The sequence below is a fragment of the Abramis brama genome, assembly GCF_963993115.1.
Source record: "Abramis brama genome assembly, chromosome: 22".
NCBI lineage: Eukaryota > Metazoa > Chordata > Actinopteri > Cypriniformes > Leuciscidae > Abramis > Abramis brama.
Genome location: NC_139984.1, coordinates 8,636,174 through 8,653,307, shown reverse-complemented (window position 1 = coordinate 8,653,307; position 17,134 = coordinate 8,636,174). Strand labels below are relative to the sequence as shown.

The window sequence follows — 17,134 nt, the reverse complement described above, 5'->3', positions numbered from 1 at the left end:
TCCTCTGATTGGTCAGATGACCCAGTCTGTTGTGATTGGTCTATTCTCCTCTGATTGGTCAGATGACCCAGTCTGTTGTGATTGGTCTACTCTGCTCTGATTGGTCAGATGACCCAGTCTGTTGTGATTGGTCTACTCTGCTCTGATTGGTCAGATGACCCAGTCTGTTGTGATTGGTCTACTCTGCTCTGATTGGTCAGATGACCCAGTCTGTTGTGATTGGTCTACTCTCCTCTGATTGGTCAGATGACCCAGTCTGTTGTGATTGGTCTATTCTCCTCTGATTGGTCAGATTACCCAGTCTGTTGTGATTGGTCTATTCTCCTCTGATTGGTCAGATGACTCAGTCTGTTGTGATTGGTCTACTCTGCTCTGATTGGTCAGATGACCCAGTCTGTTGTGATTGGTCTATTCTGCTCTGATTGGTCAGATGACTCAGTCTGTTGTGATTGGTCTACTCTCCTCTGATTGGTCAGATGACTCAGTCTCTTGTGATTGGTCTACTCTCCTCTGATTGGTCAGATGGCTCAGTCTCTTGTGATTGGTCTACTCTGCTCTGATTGGTCAGATGACTCAGTCTGTTGTGATTGGTCTACTCTTCTCTGATTGGTCAGATGCTCCAGTCTGTTGTGATTGGTCTACTCTCGTAAGTTGTAGTTGGCGTAAGTTTTAACGCTCGCATGAGGTGGTTTTTGACTTGTGCAAAGTTAATGCGAATGATGGGAGACAGAAACGCATTTGCCGAATAAATTCGGATGTAGCGCACATTAAACCCACGCTACTGATGGCTCTCTTTAGGGAACTGACCCGGATCATTTGGCTCATCTCAGTAATAAGAGTATACGTTTGCGTGTGTCACTCCTCTTCCTTTCTGACCCGATTTTAAGGATGATCTTTTCTCCACACTGCTCGACCACACACACTCCATGACTGAATATCATGTTAATGTGTCTAGCGATGAAGAGTGGCTGGGTAATGTCATCACACGTGATCGCACGCACATACACATCAAAATAACATTCAGTTAGTGACTACTTGACGTGTGGCTGAGCAGTGTAGCGAAAGGATAATCATATTATTCGGTCTTGTATTAATATACAAAAAGGGAAAACGGCTCTCAGACGGGAACCGACTCTCACCGTTCACTTAAAGGATTCGGCTCATATAGAGTCGAACGACACATCACTACCGTTTCCACTCATGGTGTTTTATTTACTGTTAGTTACTCAGTTACCAATACCACCGGCGTCCACTCGAACAAGCTGATGGAAACTCACCTAATTCGCATTTGTTTGTTTTGTGAACTTGGAAAAGATTCGCTTCACGTTTGGATGGAAACCCAGTGATGATGGCGTTGGTTTTACTGTATTTTGGTTATACTGTGATGTTTTACTGAGCACAGAAGTGCATCGAAGTGGATTTGCAGCACAGGAAATATGTTCTCGACATGTCAAAAACACGATGTTGCTACGACATGTTGCTTCTTAGTTACAACTACAGTGTTTTAGGGTCAAAGTAGATGTTGTTCGCAGGCAGACAATGAAGTGGCATTAAAGGAGAACTCCGGTCAATTTTATCATTGAGCTCATTTTTTTGTAAATCTGGAGTGCTGTCAGTACAGAGAACAACGACAAAAATCAGCGTTGCCTACACCGTGTTATCCTCTTTTTAAAATTTGCACCCTGTTGACTTAAATGGGGCAAGTTTTTTTTTTACGGTGAATCTGACTGCAGTAGATGTGAAAGATATGAATAAAAATGATAATAATTCAGCCAGCGCTCATACCTGTATTTATTTCCTGTTTTCGGTCGAAGTCCACAGTAGTTGATTGTCGAGTTCACGCAGTTAGTTAGTTACCTATGATCACGCGCGTGAACTCGACAATCAACTACTGTGGACTTCGACCGAAAACAGGAAATAAATACAGGTATGAGCGCTGGCCGAATTATTATCATTTTTATTCATATCTTTCACATCTACTGCAGTCAGATTCACCGTGTTCACTCTGAAGGAATCACTCACAATGGCTGGGCACTTGTAATGACACATCCAGGATGTTAAGAGGCTAAAAGCAGGTTTAAAACTTGCCCCATTGAAGTCAACAGGGTGCAAATTTTAAAAAGAGGATAACACGGTGTAGGCAACACCGATTTTTGTCTTTGTTCTCTGTACTGACAGCACTCCAAATTTACAAAAAAATGAGCTCAATGTTAAAATTGACCGGAGTTCTCCTTTAAGCAAATTTGTTTCAAACCTACTTTGGATATGTTACGGAAGTGAGACTAGAATTGCTGATGAATCGATTTTTTTTTCTTTTAAAATAACTTTGTCGCGCACTTTAATCTTTAAAACTTTGCAGACCTTTTACATTCACGAACAGCTACATTACACACTGCATGAAAGGTAATATTTGAAAAAGCATAATAGGGGCACTTTAAAAACAGAAATGTGAAGATTGTGCATTTGCTAAGAACTTGAATAAATTCTATAGTTCAACATGTGTTATTTGAGCTGGAAAGTTGTTTAAAATGTCTTTATTAAGTTGGGTTACTTTTTAGGTCAAAGAACGTCGTCTTATGCGTTAACTAATGCCATTCCAGTGAGTGGAACTTGCTCCATATAAACAGTCCCTGCATCCCAATCATACTATCCATCCTCAACAGTTTGTGATATCAGAATGTGTCAGATCACAGTATGTTAGAAACAGCCCTTTTTGCAATTGAAGTTTGTTGACTACACACTAATGTTGACGAATCACAAAACCCCATTTTAGACCCCGTTTCCACCCATATTTAGCACTGACCAGAAATAATGCTTCCTCTCCGCCAGGATTCCAGCCCGAGAGACGAGTCAGAATAAATCCTGTCTTTAAGTTGCTCTGTAAACATTCACCTGTCTAATGACACACTATCTGAGATCAGTAGTCGGGGATTGGGAGGTTGTTGACTAGTGAGGGAGGGTGTGTGTGTTAGTCATTTTGAGGTTAGATTCGAGGTTATGTTTCTTTTGACACATCTCAGGGAAAGCTGCAGCTTATCAGGAACACTTTTGCTTCCTCTTACAGCTTCACACTGCTCATTTACACTTTGAGTGAGTGTGTGTGTGTGTGTCTAAAGATAAAGCTAAACATGAGTTCAGTGGCTTCTCACCCTTAATACACGCTGTTTTCACAACTGCTATTTTTAGTCGTAACACATTTGGCTGAATTTCAAATGTTTTTTAAGTAGAACATGACACACACACACGGTATGACTGTATACTGTGTGTCTGTTTGAATCAACCGAGTGTCAGTTAAGATTTGGACACTTAAGTTGCAGATTAACCAAATTCAGGCGCGGAATGAATAACCACCAATATCGGAATATAAACACTAACATTAAAATCACTAACATGATTTTTACCGCAAATTTGGGATGAAATGCATTATTTTTTCTCATGCTGAATTAAACGTACAGGTCATGTGACAACAATGTATATAAAAACATATAAAATCACATATTAATACGGTTTTGGAACTGAATTGCTCAATTTGTTTGAGGTTTGTTGACCCAGCAATGACATATTGAAATGTTTCTTTGCTCTCGCTTGTCTTCCCGTTCTACAGCTGTTCCCTATTTATTTCCAACCTCGTGACATCTTTTAACAAACGAACCTGAATATTCATGCGCACCTGTACCCGGGGTTGGTTTTTTTATTGTTTGAATGAAATGTCCCCAGAGGAAAGCAGAAACGGCCTGTCTTCAAATACTCTCGTTTTGCATAATTTGGAGAGACTTTTCATGCATTTATTATTCCGCAGTGATGCACTCCATGTTTTTCAGTAACATAATAATCACAGTTTTCATTTAACAACTCTGTTATTGTGCTGTTTTCTCATTGATTTGTTATAGCATGACATGTCTCAAAATGAAATGAAACAGTGCAGCCAAAAATAATGATTTATTATTATTATTATTATTATTATTATTATTATTATTATTATTGATTCATTATGAATTTGGACTGACTATAAAAATATTTTTAAAAAACTGTCTCATTTCATTTTTTTTTTTGCCATTTTAATAAGGCTGGTTTATTCTCCATTGTTTGATTGGTCAAATTTGGCATATGCTAGTAAATTTCATTGTCAAATGTTTCTGATTTGTTAATTATAGTGAGTTTTCCTCACAAATTAGTTTTTTTTTTGTTGCCTTGTATCAAAGTAAATATTAATTCGGTGTGTATTTTTATTTAACGTTTATCATTTGACGGACTCTAAGCCAGCCTGTAGTTTCTTTTGCCTGTTTCATCATGTGATCATGCATTTGATTAACACTTGTGTTCAGTGTGTGTGTGTGTGTATGTGAACACGTCTCCTTCCTGTTCTCTCCCCTCTCCCAGAGCTCTCTAGACAACACAGAGTTCAAACGCTGTGGCCCATTTGACCCCTATATTAATGCCAAGGTGTGTACCCATGACCTCTGACCTGCACGCTTCACCTCCATACGCCACGCCTGGGTTTGTCTGGTTTCTGTTGGGACAGTGTCGCTTCACTCTTTCTCATGTTTGTCATCATGTGAGTTATATAAGCACACATATGCCGTGTGTGTGTGTGTGAAGGCGTATAATGTATAAAGATGTGACAGACTGTGCTGTGATTCTCACTGTAGTCTGAAGGAAGTTTGTGTGTGAGAGAGCTTTTTATCATGAAAGGTGTAATTTCTGCAAACTGCGAAAATGATGGATTTCAGACAGGTTTCCCACTCCGTTAGACTAATAATGTATGACAAGAAAAGGGAAAAACACACGTTGTGAGAAAATAAAAAATATTATTAGTAGCATTTTAAGTTTCAAATACATTTAGAAAAATTTCATAGATGCATATTTAAAGGAATAACATACAGTTTTCAGTAGAAATGGCATTAAAGTATATTTTAGTTTACCTAATACCATAAAAATGTACTTTAGAGGGACAAAAATACTCTAATTGCATTTAATATAAATTTAGAATACAGTAGATTTTAATCTATATTTAATTTATATTTTTTATTTTATCATTTGCAGAACAATCAGACAATTAGTCTCTTAAAATATTAGATTTTTTTTAAGAGAAGACAACATAAGCTCAGGTTGTAAAATATCTTCTGGTGCAACTAAAATAATTTAGTATATACAGATTTTAATGTGGATTTGGATTAATAAATACAGATATTAATGAATTCATGATAAATATTAGAATATTGGATATTAAAATATTGAGAGTGCATGCAAAATATCAGATAATGTGATACTTTTTAAGAGAAAATAAGGTTAGTTCAGGTAGTAAAATATCATGTGGTGCGACTTGATTAAATTGAAATTTGTATAAAACACTTTTTACCTTGAAGTATTTATTTATTAATCTATTTCTATTTAAAATGGTTAATATGTGTTCTCTCACATGTATTCAAGGTGTCATGAACCGTACATGCAAAGATTCAATGAAGAATTTTGATTTGTTTTATTTATCTTGCACTCTTATTTGTCATCAACCTTTTTATAATTCCTTTATACACAAGCAATTTTTTTCATGTTCTGTAGCCTTTTTTTCCCCCAGTACCGAATAATAAGTGAATGTAATGCCTTTGCAGTTTTGAGATAGGAGAAAATATTTGAACTTTGAGAAATGTTGCACGTTGAATCTTTAAAGCCGCTGTATGATGTTCTGCTGAAGCTCAGAGAATCCTCATCTCGCTTTCGTTCGATAGCACAGAGGGGTTTCACTCCAGCTTTAGATCTCGTACAAGCGGACGTGTGTGTGTGTGTCAGGCAGGTTACAACTGAACAGACTGAAGCAGAAATTAATAATTCATGAGCTGACAGGAAGTGTGTGTTTTGTGATTGTTAAATGGTATTTCTAGAATACTTGCTGTGCCACACACACACACACACATGCAGAGTCGAGAAGCTTTTCTGTGTAGCCGTCAGCTTGAATCAGTGTCAGAAAGTGTGTGTGTGTGTGTGTGTGTGTGGTGGCGGCAGAGAGAGGTGGGGTGTAGTCATGGAAACGGTGTCATGGCTGGATAGCTGAGGGCCGACCCTGTAGTGCATCAAGAGAGAGATGAAGAGAAATGAAAGGAAGACAAAATACAGAATGATGAATAGAAGAGAAGCCATTCATTCCCCATGGGGTTTGATGTTCTGCAGGTGCAAAATAATAATAGTAGTAATGATAATAATAAAATACATCTGCAGTAATTGTTTTTTTTATGGTCTGGTTTTTTTTTTTTTTACATTTTTTAGTCTGAAGAAGAAAAAAAAAAACATGAAAGTAGATGAGTCCAGTGTTATTAACTAAAACTATTAAAAAAAAACAGTAATTGGTAATATAAAATGTTGTTTTAGTCTAATAGAAATAAAGCTGATGAAAAACCTTAAACATAAAAAAACCTAAGTTGAACTAAAATGACTAAAACTGAAATAAAGCTATAGTTAGACAGACGTTGATTGATTGATTTTGGCCGATAATTCTTTATATCTAAAAGCCGATAACCGATATATTGCCCAATAAATCTAAATCCAAAATGTTATAGAATTTGAGTACCTGATTACAAAAACAAAAACTTCTCCATTAAAATCTGTGTCCCAAGCACACAATTATAATGTTATCATAATAATGTTATGTAGTCTATATGACAGACATGTTGCACTTTACTGTATTCTCCTTTTCGAAGTATTTTCCTTTTCCTTTCAAGCAGTTCAAAACCATCATGTTGAACAAGTGCACATCTGAAGCGTCTCAGCTGAAGGAAGTAATACATTATTTATCAGCTTTAATATATCGGTCAAATTTTCATATCGGGCCGATAACAATAACATTAAATATGAACATATATCGGCCGATACCGATATGGTGGCCGATATATCGTGCATCCCTACAATACAAATAACAAAAATAAATAAAAATTGGAAATGTATGAATAAGCAATCTAGGCTCAGTGGAAATAGGTGCCTCTACCTTCATTTTTGCAAAACTTCAAAAACACACCCGTAAATACAGTTTACTGCCGTCTCATAAAATCATTTGTATTCATTTTCACACAAATTATGATTACGGCGGCAGATTATCAATTCCTTGCACAATGCTATTTATAGTGTTATAAAACACCTTTACCATAGTGCATGATTTGTAAACTAATGTGTTTTGATGTTTGCGTTGCATAACCAGCTCCATATTTGTTGCTATTTCCAGTCGTAGTAAACTTGCTCGATCGCTCATCTGGTACAGCATTACACTCGAGACACAAAGCGCTCGGTTACGAGTCCAGAGAAACTCGAGTCACGACTGCAGAGCTTAAACACTTTTGCAGAAGAGCGCTGAAATGCCATGGCAGAACATGCGTTTGTATCTCACGTTTGCTTTTGTTAACTCTATCAGGGTTAGGGTTTAGTGTAGCTGCAACTTCATTTTCAAACGTTAGCGCATTAAACTTTTTGCGTCACTCCCTGGAGAGTTCATTTCCACACTGCCGTGATACGTACAACAAAAAACGTTCACATATTCACATTCATCTGTTTCTGAGAAAGCTGAATGCCACTTTTACCACCAGTTACTACCACTGTGGACATGCTAGCACACATAACTGAACAGTTAATCTAAAAAAGATTTCCTCATCTGAATGAACACACAATAATGACAGAAGATCAAACACACAGTGTGTGTACACACAGCTGAGATTCACCTGCCAACTGCGAGTTTATTTCAGGAGAGCCGTATTTGGAGAGTGCATTCATCCCCGCTTCCCTTGATCGTGTCTGTGGGGAACCTCCCGCTCTCAGATGACCTAGTTAGCAGGAAAATCGACACAAATTATTGCCTTGTCATCATAATTCCCAGTGAACATTATAGGGCTGTTTCAAAACCTAGCAAGTTGCCTCACGTCTACTGTGTAAATATGCCACTGCCTTCTACAGGTGCATTTATTTGATTAAAAAAATTCTAGTTTAAAATAGCTATTTTATATTTGGAATATATATTAAAATGTAATTAATTCCTGTGATCAAAGCTGAATTTTCAGCATCATTACTCTTCAGTCTTCAGTGTCACATGATCCGTCAGAAATCATTCTGATTTGATGATTGAAACATTTCTGATTATTGTCAATGTTGAAAACAGTTTTGCTGCTTTGCTTCATATTTTTTGGAAACCGTGATAGATTTTTTTTTTTTTTTTTTTTTGCAGTCTTTGATGAATATACATTTTAAAAGAACCACATTTATTTGAAATAGAAATCTTGTGTAACATTGTACAAATGTGTCATTATAATGCGTCATTGCTGAATACAAGTATTCATTTCTCAAAAAATAAAATAAAATAATTCTTACTGAACTTTTCTATGGAAGCCCGTTTACGCCATAGTTGAGTAAAAAATATAATTCTGTAAGTCATAATAATGAGAAACTTTCTCACAATTATGACTTAGTATCTCATTATATTGAGAAAGTTTCTCGTAATAATGAGAAATTTTCTAGTAATTATGACTTAACATCTCATAATAATGAGAAACTTTCTCGTGACTTAACATCTCGTGTCATTAAGTCATTTAAGAGAGTCATTATTAAGTAATTACGAGAAAGTTTCTCGTTATTTTGAGATGTTAAGTCATTATTATGAGAAACTTTTTTTTTTTACTCAACGTTGGCGGAAACGGGCTTCCATACTTTTCAGCGCTAGTGTAAGTAGAGTTAGGGTTACTATAGTATGTTTCTACGATAAATTATGTGCTACTACAGTACCAGTCAAAAGTTTGGAAACACTACTATTTTTAATGCTTTTGAAAGAAGTCTCTTATGCTCATCAAGCCTGCAGTTAAAAAACAAAGAAAAAAAAACAAAACAGTAATATTATGAAATATTATTACAATTTAAAATAATGGTTCTCTTTTTTAATATACTTTAAAATGTAATTTATTTTTGTGATGCAAAGCTGAATTTTCATCAGCAAGTACTCCAGTCTTTGGTGTCTTATGATCCTTCAGAAATCATTCTAATATGCTGATTTATAATCAATGTTGGAAACAGTTGTGCTGCTTAATATTTTTTATAACCTGAGATACTTTTTTCAGGATTATTTGATGAATAAAAAGTTAAAAAGAACTGTATTTATTTAGAATAGAAATCTTTTGTAACAATATACACTACCGTTCAAAAGTTTGGGAACAATAACTATTTTTTTTTAAAGAAATTAGTACTTTAATTCAACAAGGATGCGTTAAATTGATAAAAGGTGATGGTAACGATTTATATTGTTAGAAATGTTTTTATTTTGAATAAATGCTGTTTTTATGAATAAATGCTGTTAACGTTTTACTCATCAATGAATCCTGAAAAAAGTATTCCAAAAAAATATATTAAACAGCACAACTGTTTCCATCATTAATAATAACTGAGTATCAAATCATCATATTAGAATGATTTCTGAAGGATCATAAGACACCAAAGACTGGAGTACTTGCTGATGAAAATTCAGCTTTGCATCACAAAAATAAATTACATTTTAAAGTATATTAAAAAAGAGAACCATTATTTTAAATTGTAATAATATTTCATAATTACTGTTTTTTTTTGTTTTTTTTGTTTTTTACTGCAGGCTTGATGAGCATAAGAGACTTCTTGCAAAAGCATTAAAAATAGTAATGTTTCCAAACTTTTGACTGGTACTGTATATCAATCAAAAAAATACCCAGAAAACCAAAATATTGTGTGAAACACTCCATTTAACCTGGAGTAAACGATATCAACTCATCCGCCATCCTGGGTGAATGTGTCACTGAGGGTACGTTTAAATGACAGTGATGGACTGAAAAGCAAAAGTTTTTCCTTTCGCATTTTTCGTGTACAGACCAGCACTGTTGTCAAAGCTATCCCCCGTTCACACGATCCGTGAAAACGACTAAAATCGCTGTATTATTAATGCCAGGCCAGTAGATGGCGATGTCACTGTGTACGAAAGTACACGTAATACACATGCGCATGATGTAGTTTACAAGGAGACGATAATGGTATCGCTTTCAAAAACTTGCACTTTGAAACCCGTTTTCAAAAGTTAGGGTTGGTTAGGCCCCCAAAACGCTGTTGTCGTGTAAATGAACGGCCAAAACTCGTAAAGTTTTCTGTGTTCGGTTGAAAATGGTGTCGTTTAAACAGCCCTTGAGAGAGTTGCAATAAAATGTAATAATCTGCAAAGGATAAATGCACAATTCAGCCATTATAATTTTCCTGCCTACCTTTTGTTAACAGGCTTTGTGTCTATGATGCCTTATAATGCTCACTGGTTTTGAATGAAGTCTTGTTCGTGTTTCTGGACCTGAACTCATTGGTAGGAGTCTAGTCCTGTCTGAGACTAGAGATTTCCTCATCCTTCATGTTGGCTGAGATTTCCAGTGTGTTCCAGCATGGCGCTCTCAACCCGTGATCTCTTCGTGACATTAATTGTTTAAAATCACATCAGTTGTGTAGCGGGAACTTTTCCTCTTTCTCTCTCACTCTAAAAGCTTTTATGTGTGGGTACCAAACGTCCCTCGGACTCTTTGAGAAATGTGAAATGCTCTGCTCTCTTCCCAGAGAGATGGTAATGTGGAAAGCATTGCATTGCGCTCCCTCCAGAGAGATGACACATCTGTGTGTGTGCGTGTGCGTGTGTGTGTGTGTGTGTGACAGAAACACAGAGAGAGCTTCAGTTCTGTCAGTCTGTGGTTGATTTTGGCAACTGTGCCTGATTGTAAAGAAACCTGTCAAGCACACATCTAGGTCATATTTCACTCTAAAAGAAAGAGATGAGAGTTTTCTTAATGGTAAAAAATAGCTTAATTTAATATAATATTATTTGCATTGCAATGTGTTGTTTTAGTATTATTTATATTATATTGTAGTATTTATTAATGAAAATAAATCGATTTTTTTTTCTTGTCTTTTTTTAGTTTTCATTTGTTAAAATTTTAGCAATTTTGTAATGTAACTAAAGTTTATTAGTTTTGATTTTAAATATTTCATATTATTTCATTTTTACTTTTAGTCATTTTAATATCTCAACTAAAACTTATTTTATTTCAGTTAATTGCCAAGGCAACATTTCTAAGTTTGTTTTTATCAAATATTTTATTGTTATTCATTATATTATCTTTCATTTCAGCTTTATTTAAATTTATCATTTTTTACAATTATTTTAGTTAACAATAACAACACTAGTTGTAATCGCGTAAGCTCAAAAGAAATTCACTAATGTTAGTACTGTAATGTAAAAAAATATTCTATATTAACTAATTTATTTATACTAATTTCTTTATTGACTTTATTATGATTTATATAAAATGCAGTATTTTTACTTTTTTATATACCGTACAAATGACAGAACAATGTTATTTACATTAAATTAAATGTACATTAAATTGCCATTATTAATTATTGAAATTAACTAATATTCATTAAAATAAGGTAACGATGCAAAAAATCGGATGATATATACACATATATATGTATATATATGTATATGTGTGTGTATGTATATGTGTATATATATATGTGTGTGTGTGTATATATACATACATACATACATGCATACATACATACATACATACATGCATACATACACACACACACATATACATACACATACATACATACATACATACATACATACATACATACACACACATACATACGTGCATACACACACACACACACATATACATACATATACATACATACATACATACATACACACACACATATACATAAATATACATACATACATACATACATACATACATACACACACACACATATACATACATATACATACATACATGCATACATACATGCATACATACACACACACACATATACATACATACATACATACATACATACATACATACATACATGCATACATACACACACACACATACACATATACATACATATACATACATACATACATACATACATACATACATACATGCATACATACACACACACACACACACATATACATACATATACATACATACATACATACATGCATACATACACACACACACATATACATACATATACATACATACATACATACATACATGCATACATACATGCATACATACATGCATACATACACACACATATACATACATATACATACATACATACATACATATACATACATGCATACATACATACACACATATACATACATATACATACATACATACATACACATACATACATACATACATACATACATACATACATACATACATACATACACACACATACATACGTGCATACACACACACACACACATATACATACATATACATACATACATACATACATACACACACACATATACATAAATATACATACATACATACATACATACATACACACACACACATATACATACATATACATACATACATGCATACATACATGCATACATACACACACACACATATACATACATACATACATACATACATACATACATACATACATGCATACATACACACACACACATACACATATACATACATATACATACATACATACATACATACATACATACATACATACATGCATACATACACACACACACACACACATATACATACATATACATACATACATACATACATGCATACATACACACACACACATATACATACATATACATACATACATACATACATACATGCATACATACATGCATACATACATGCATACATACACACACATATACATACATATACATACATATACATACATACATACATACATACATGCATACATACATGCATACATACATGCATACACACACACACATATACATACATATACATACATATACATACATACATACATACATACATGCATACATACATGCATACATACATGCATACACACACACACATATACATACATATACATACATACATACATACATACATGCATACATACATGCATACATACATGCATACATACACACACATATACATACATATACATACATATACATACATACATACATACATATACATACATGCATACATACATACATACATATACATACATACATGCATACATACATACATACATATACATACATACATGCATACATACATGCATACATACATACATACATACATACATACATACATGCATACATACATACATACATACATACATACATGCATACATACACACACACACATATACATACATACATACATATTAGAGATGTGACGGTGATAATATTCTCCCACCGGTTAATCGACTTGTGACAACACCGGTATTACCAGTTTCATCGTGGGGGTGGGGGGTGTTAGAGTGATGTAATTTTTTTTTTTTACATGGCGTCAATTCATCATTCGTATTGAGTTTGATTGACATGCGATCTGACCAATCAAATTCCACCATTTTTGTGCGACAAAGCAGTCAGAAGAGTTATTGATTAACTTCGGTGGATTTGAACTTGGCTTTAACTGAGGCAATCTGTCACAACACATTAAAGAGCCAAAAAACGGTAGGCCTATTTTATATTTGACTGACCAAATTTGAAAGTTGAGACTTTGTTTCATATTAAATATTACCTGCTTGGTCCTGTCTTTTCCGCGCGTTGTCAGTGTCCTCTATTTTTCACTGTTTGAGATCATGTTGAGAACAATAACGCCCTATTTGAGGGTATAGGGTGCGATTTCGGATTCAACCACAGTGTTTGAATGGTGGGTTCGTTATTATTCTTGAAAAACGCAAACGCTTATATTAAACATAAAACGTTTATTAAAAAGAATAAGAATACACCATGTAAGGTTACATTTCATCACTTCACGAATGGACAGCGACTCTTAAGTAGCAGGAACGCGTTCTCGCGCATTCATGTTAAGTGCATTTTTGGGAAACGCGCGTGGAATTGCGGCGTGTGACGAGCTTAACCTTGCACATAGAGAACGCTCTTAAGAGCTTAGATACATCGTTATCGGGAAACCCGGAATCTCCGCACTAGCCTAACTGAAAACTATGAAAGCCGTGTGACCGGCCAACCGGTGAAAAAATACATTAAAGAAACTATTCCCTCTGATTTTGTTTCATTAATAAATTTTGACTAATCGCAGCAGTCTCGCATTCGTTTAGAGCTCGTGTGAATTTAACGAACAACCTCGTTCCAACAGGAAACGACACATGAATTTCACTGCGATTTATGAGTTTTTCTTTTGCGTGAAAAGTTCGCCGGAGATGTGTTAAAAGATTCATTCATGCACACGAGAGTGCATTCATGATTATTAGGCTACCGGTATACCAATCCTTGTTCAAGGGCGAAAAGAGAACTCGATACTGACGCGCGTCTTTTTCGTGTGTGTGTAATAGGCAGGACTTACAGCGCGGTCTCTTGTTTTGTCACGCTTGAATGGTTGAGCATGATCATACAACGCTAGTCAACTGGTGACAGAAAATATGGATACTGCGTAATTGCTTTAAAAAAATTTTTTTGCGGTGCTGCGGTGGGTGATGAAACCGGTGTTGCGACTGAACACCGTGTAACACCGACTATCGCGCCAAGCCTAATACATATACATACATACATGCATGCATACATACATGCATACATACATACATACATGCATACATACACACACACACATATACATACATATACATACATACATGCATACATGCATACATACATACATACATACATACATACATACATACATGCATGCATGCATGCATGCATACACACACACACACACACATATATATACATACATATACATACATACATACATACATACATACATACATACATACATACATGCATACACACACATATACATACATATACATACATACATACATACATACATACAGTGTGTATATATTGTTATTTTTTCTCGTGGAGCAGAAAGCGTGTCAGTGTGTGTTCTGGTGGCGGCAGCGGTAGCATCTGTTCCCCCCACACCACCACCAACCCCCCCTTTGCCACAGGGCACATACTGATGATGTAATCACTCCTCCCGCTCCTCACCGGTTATATGCTGATGATGTAATCATCATGACATCACGTGGTAGGTCAGCTTTCAGCTCTGATTATCCTGATCCGCGCGGGCGCATGTGCGCTGACCCGACATGCATATCATAACCCTTCTGGAATAATCCCAGCATAGGCCGACACGTCAGGCTGCGTTCACATCTCAACACGGGACTCCATGCAGTCACGCTACGCACATGTGAAACTTGTGTTAATGCGCTCCTTCGGTTTGCTCCCTCAGGAAGGGCACATGCGTTCACATATGGAGTCATGTGATCGGATGAGGGATGGCAGGAGTCATCGGGCTTATTAAACCCAGAGAGAGAGAGCGAGCGTGAACAGAAAGATAAGCTCGTTTCATCATGTTTCGTCCAGAGCTCAGGAAAGGCCATCGCTGGGAGACTTCAGACTCTTAAAGACATAGTTCACACAAACATCAACGTTCACACATCCTCATGTCGTTCCAAACCCGTTAGACCTTCGTTCATCTTCAGAACACAGACGCTGAAGATTAATATGTTGTTAATAAAGTGGTAAATACTTTTTTTGTGTACAAATAAAGCACTTGCATGACCGAGGTTAAACCACTGGAGTCACATGATTACTTTAATGATGTCTTTACTATCTTTCTGGGGCTTGAAAGCAGTAGTTGCATTAGACTGTCAATGGAGGGACAGAAAACTCAGATTTCATTAAAAAGATCTTCATTTGTGTTCTGAAAATTAACGAATGTACCGTAGAGATTTTCTTGTTGCAGTGAATCATCATAGTCATTTGATCAAAGTATGGATCCGTATCGATGTACTATTACACCCCTAGTTTGCTCAAGACGTTTACATTTACATTTAGTCATTTAGCAGACGCTTTTATCCAAAGTGGCTTACAAATTAGGACTAAATTAAGCGAGTCATCATGAAGAGGCAAAAACAACGCAAGAAGTGCTCAAGATACGAAGTTCAGGCATTATTCAGAGTAGCATAAGCCCGATAAGCGAGGATTTAAAGGGAAAGGGAATTTTTTTTCTTTTTTCTTTTTTTAATCATGTTTTATGTGCTTTTGTCATTTCTATTTTTTTTTATATTGTTATTTAGTTTTATTTTTGTTTAACTTATTTTACTAAGTAAACTTTATTTCAGTTAGTTGGCGAGGCACGATTTATAATTTTATTTTATTAAGTTTAGCAAGTTTGAGTTTTTCATGTTATACTAATATTTTATTTTATAGCTGTATTTGAAAAAACTAAATCGGTTTGAACTGTTTCTGTTTTAATTACACTAGTAATGATGATGGCGTAGTACTGATGCTGAATGTGCAGTAACGTGTGTTTATGAGAGTTATCTGTGTGCTTGAGCGCTGAAATGCCTCGTCACGCAGGTCAAACACACACTCAGTGTGAGGTTTCTGGTCAACATGCACTGTTTTGAAATGTCACAGAGAAATCAGCACTTTCTTTTTTAAAACACAGCGAAAGCGCACTTCTGACAGTCGGTCGGACAGCGCTGGACCGGAATTAACATGAAAATGAATCTGTTGTGTTTGTGGAAAGACTCTGAGCCTCTGTGGTGTCCGGTTCAGAGAGAGAGAGAGAGACAGAGAGAGAGAGAGACAGAGAGAGAGAGAGACAGAGAGAGAGAGAGAGAGAGACAGAGAGAGAGAGAGAGAGAGAGAGAGAGACAGAGAGAGAGAGTCGTTCACTCGAGAAGAGCTCTGAGGAAACCAGTGTTTGATGAGAGAGTGATGAAGCTCATGAAGGAGTTCAGTCCAGCTGTTTCCTCACGGATATCTGGGATCTCTGCGCTCACTGTCACTCGAAAGATGTGTGGGATCTGATCTGGGGATCTGATTCTGCTGTGTGTGTGTGTGTTGTGGTTTTCCTTTTTTCAGTTTGAAGAATAAAGGGCTTGCTGTGTTTTTGTTTTCCCGTCTGTGGAGGGAAACGACAGGTGTAGTTTTGTTCTCCCGTCTGTGTCCCATTCTCTCTCTCTCTCTCTCTCTCTCTCTCTCCCCCCCCCCCCCCCCCTCTCAATTCAATTCAATTCAATTTCAATTCAAATGAGCTTTATTGGCATGACTGTGTAAATTAGCACAATATTG

At 35.8% G+C, this 17,134-nt stretch overlaps 1 protein-coding gene across 1 annotated transcript in view; it reads left to right on the top strand.

The window, feature by feature from the left end:
• The window catches only part of LOC311073665 (ankyrin repeat and SAM domain-containing protein 1A), a 134,833-nt gene that overhangs the window by 36,154 nt on the left and 81,545 nt on the right, over positions 1-17,134 (top strand). The window contains 1 exon segment of the mRNA XM_084099573.1: positions 4,381-4,443. Within this exon segment, the coding sequence (XP_083955699.1) occupies positions 4,381-4,443 (63 nt within the window).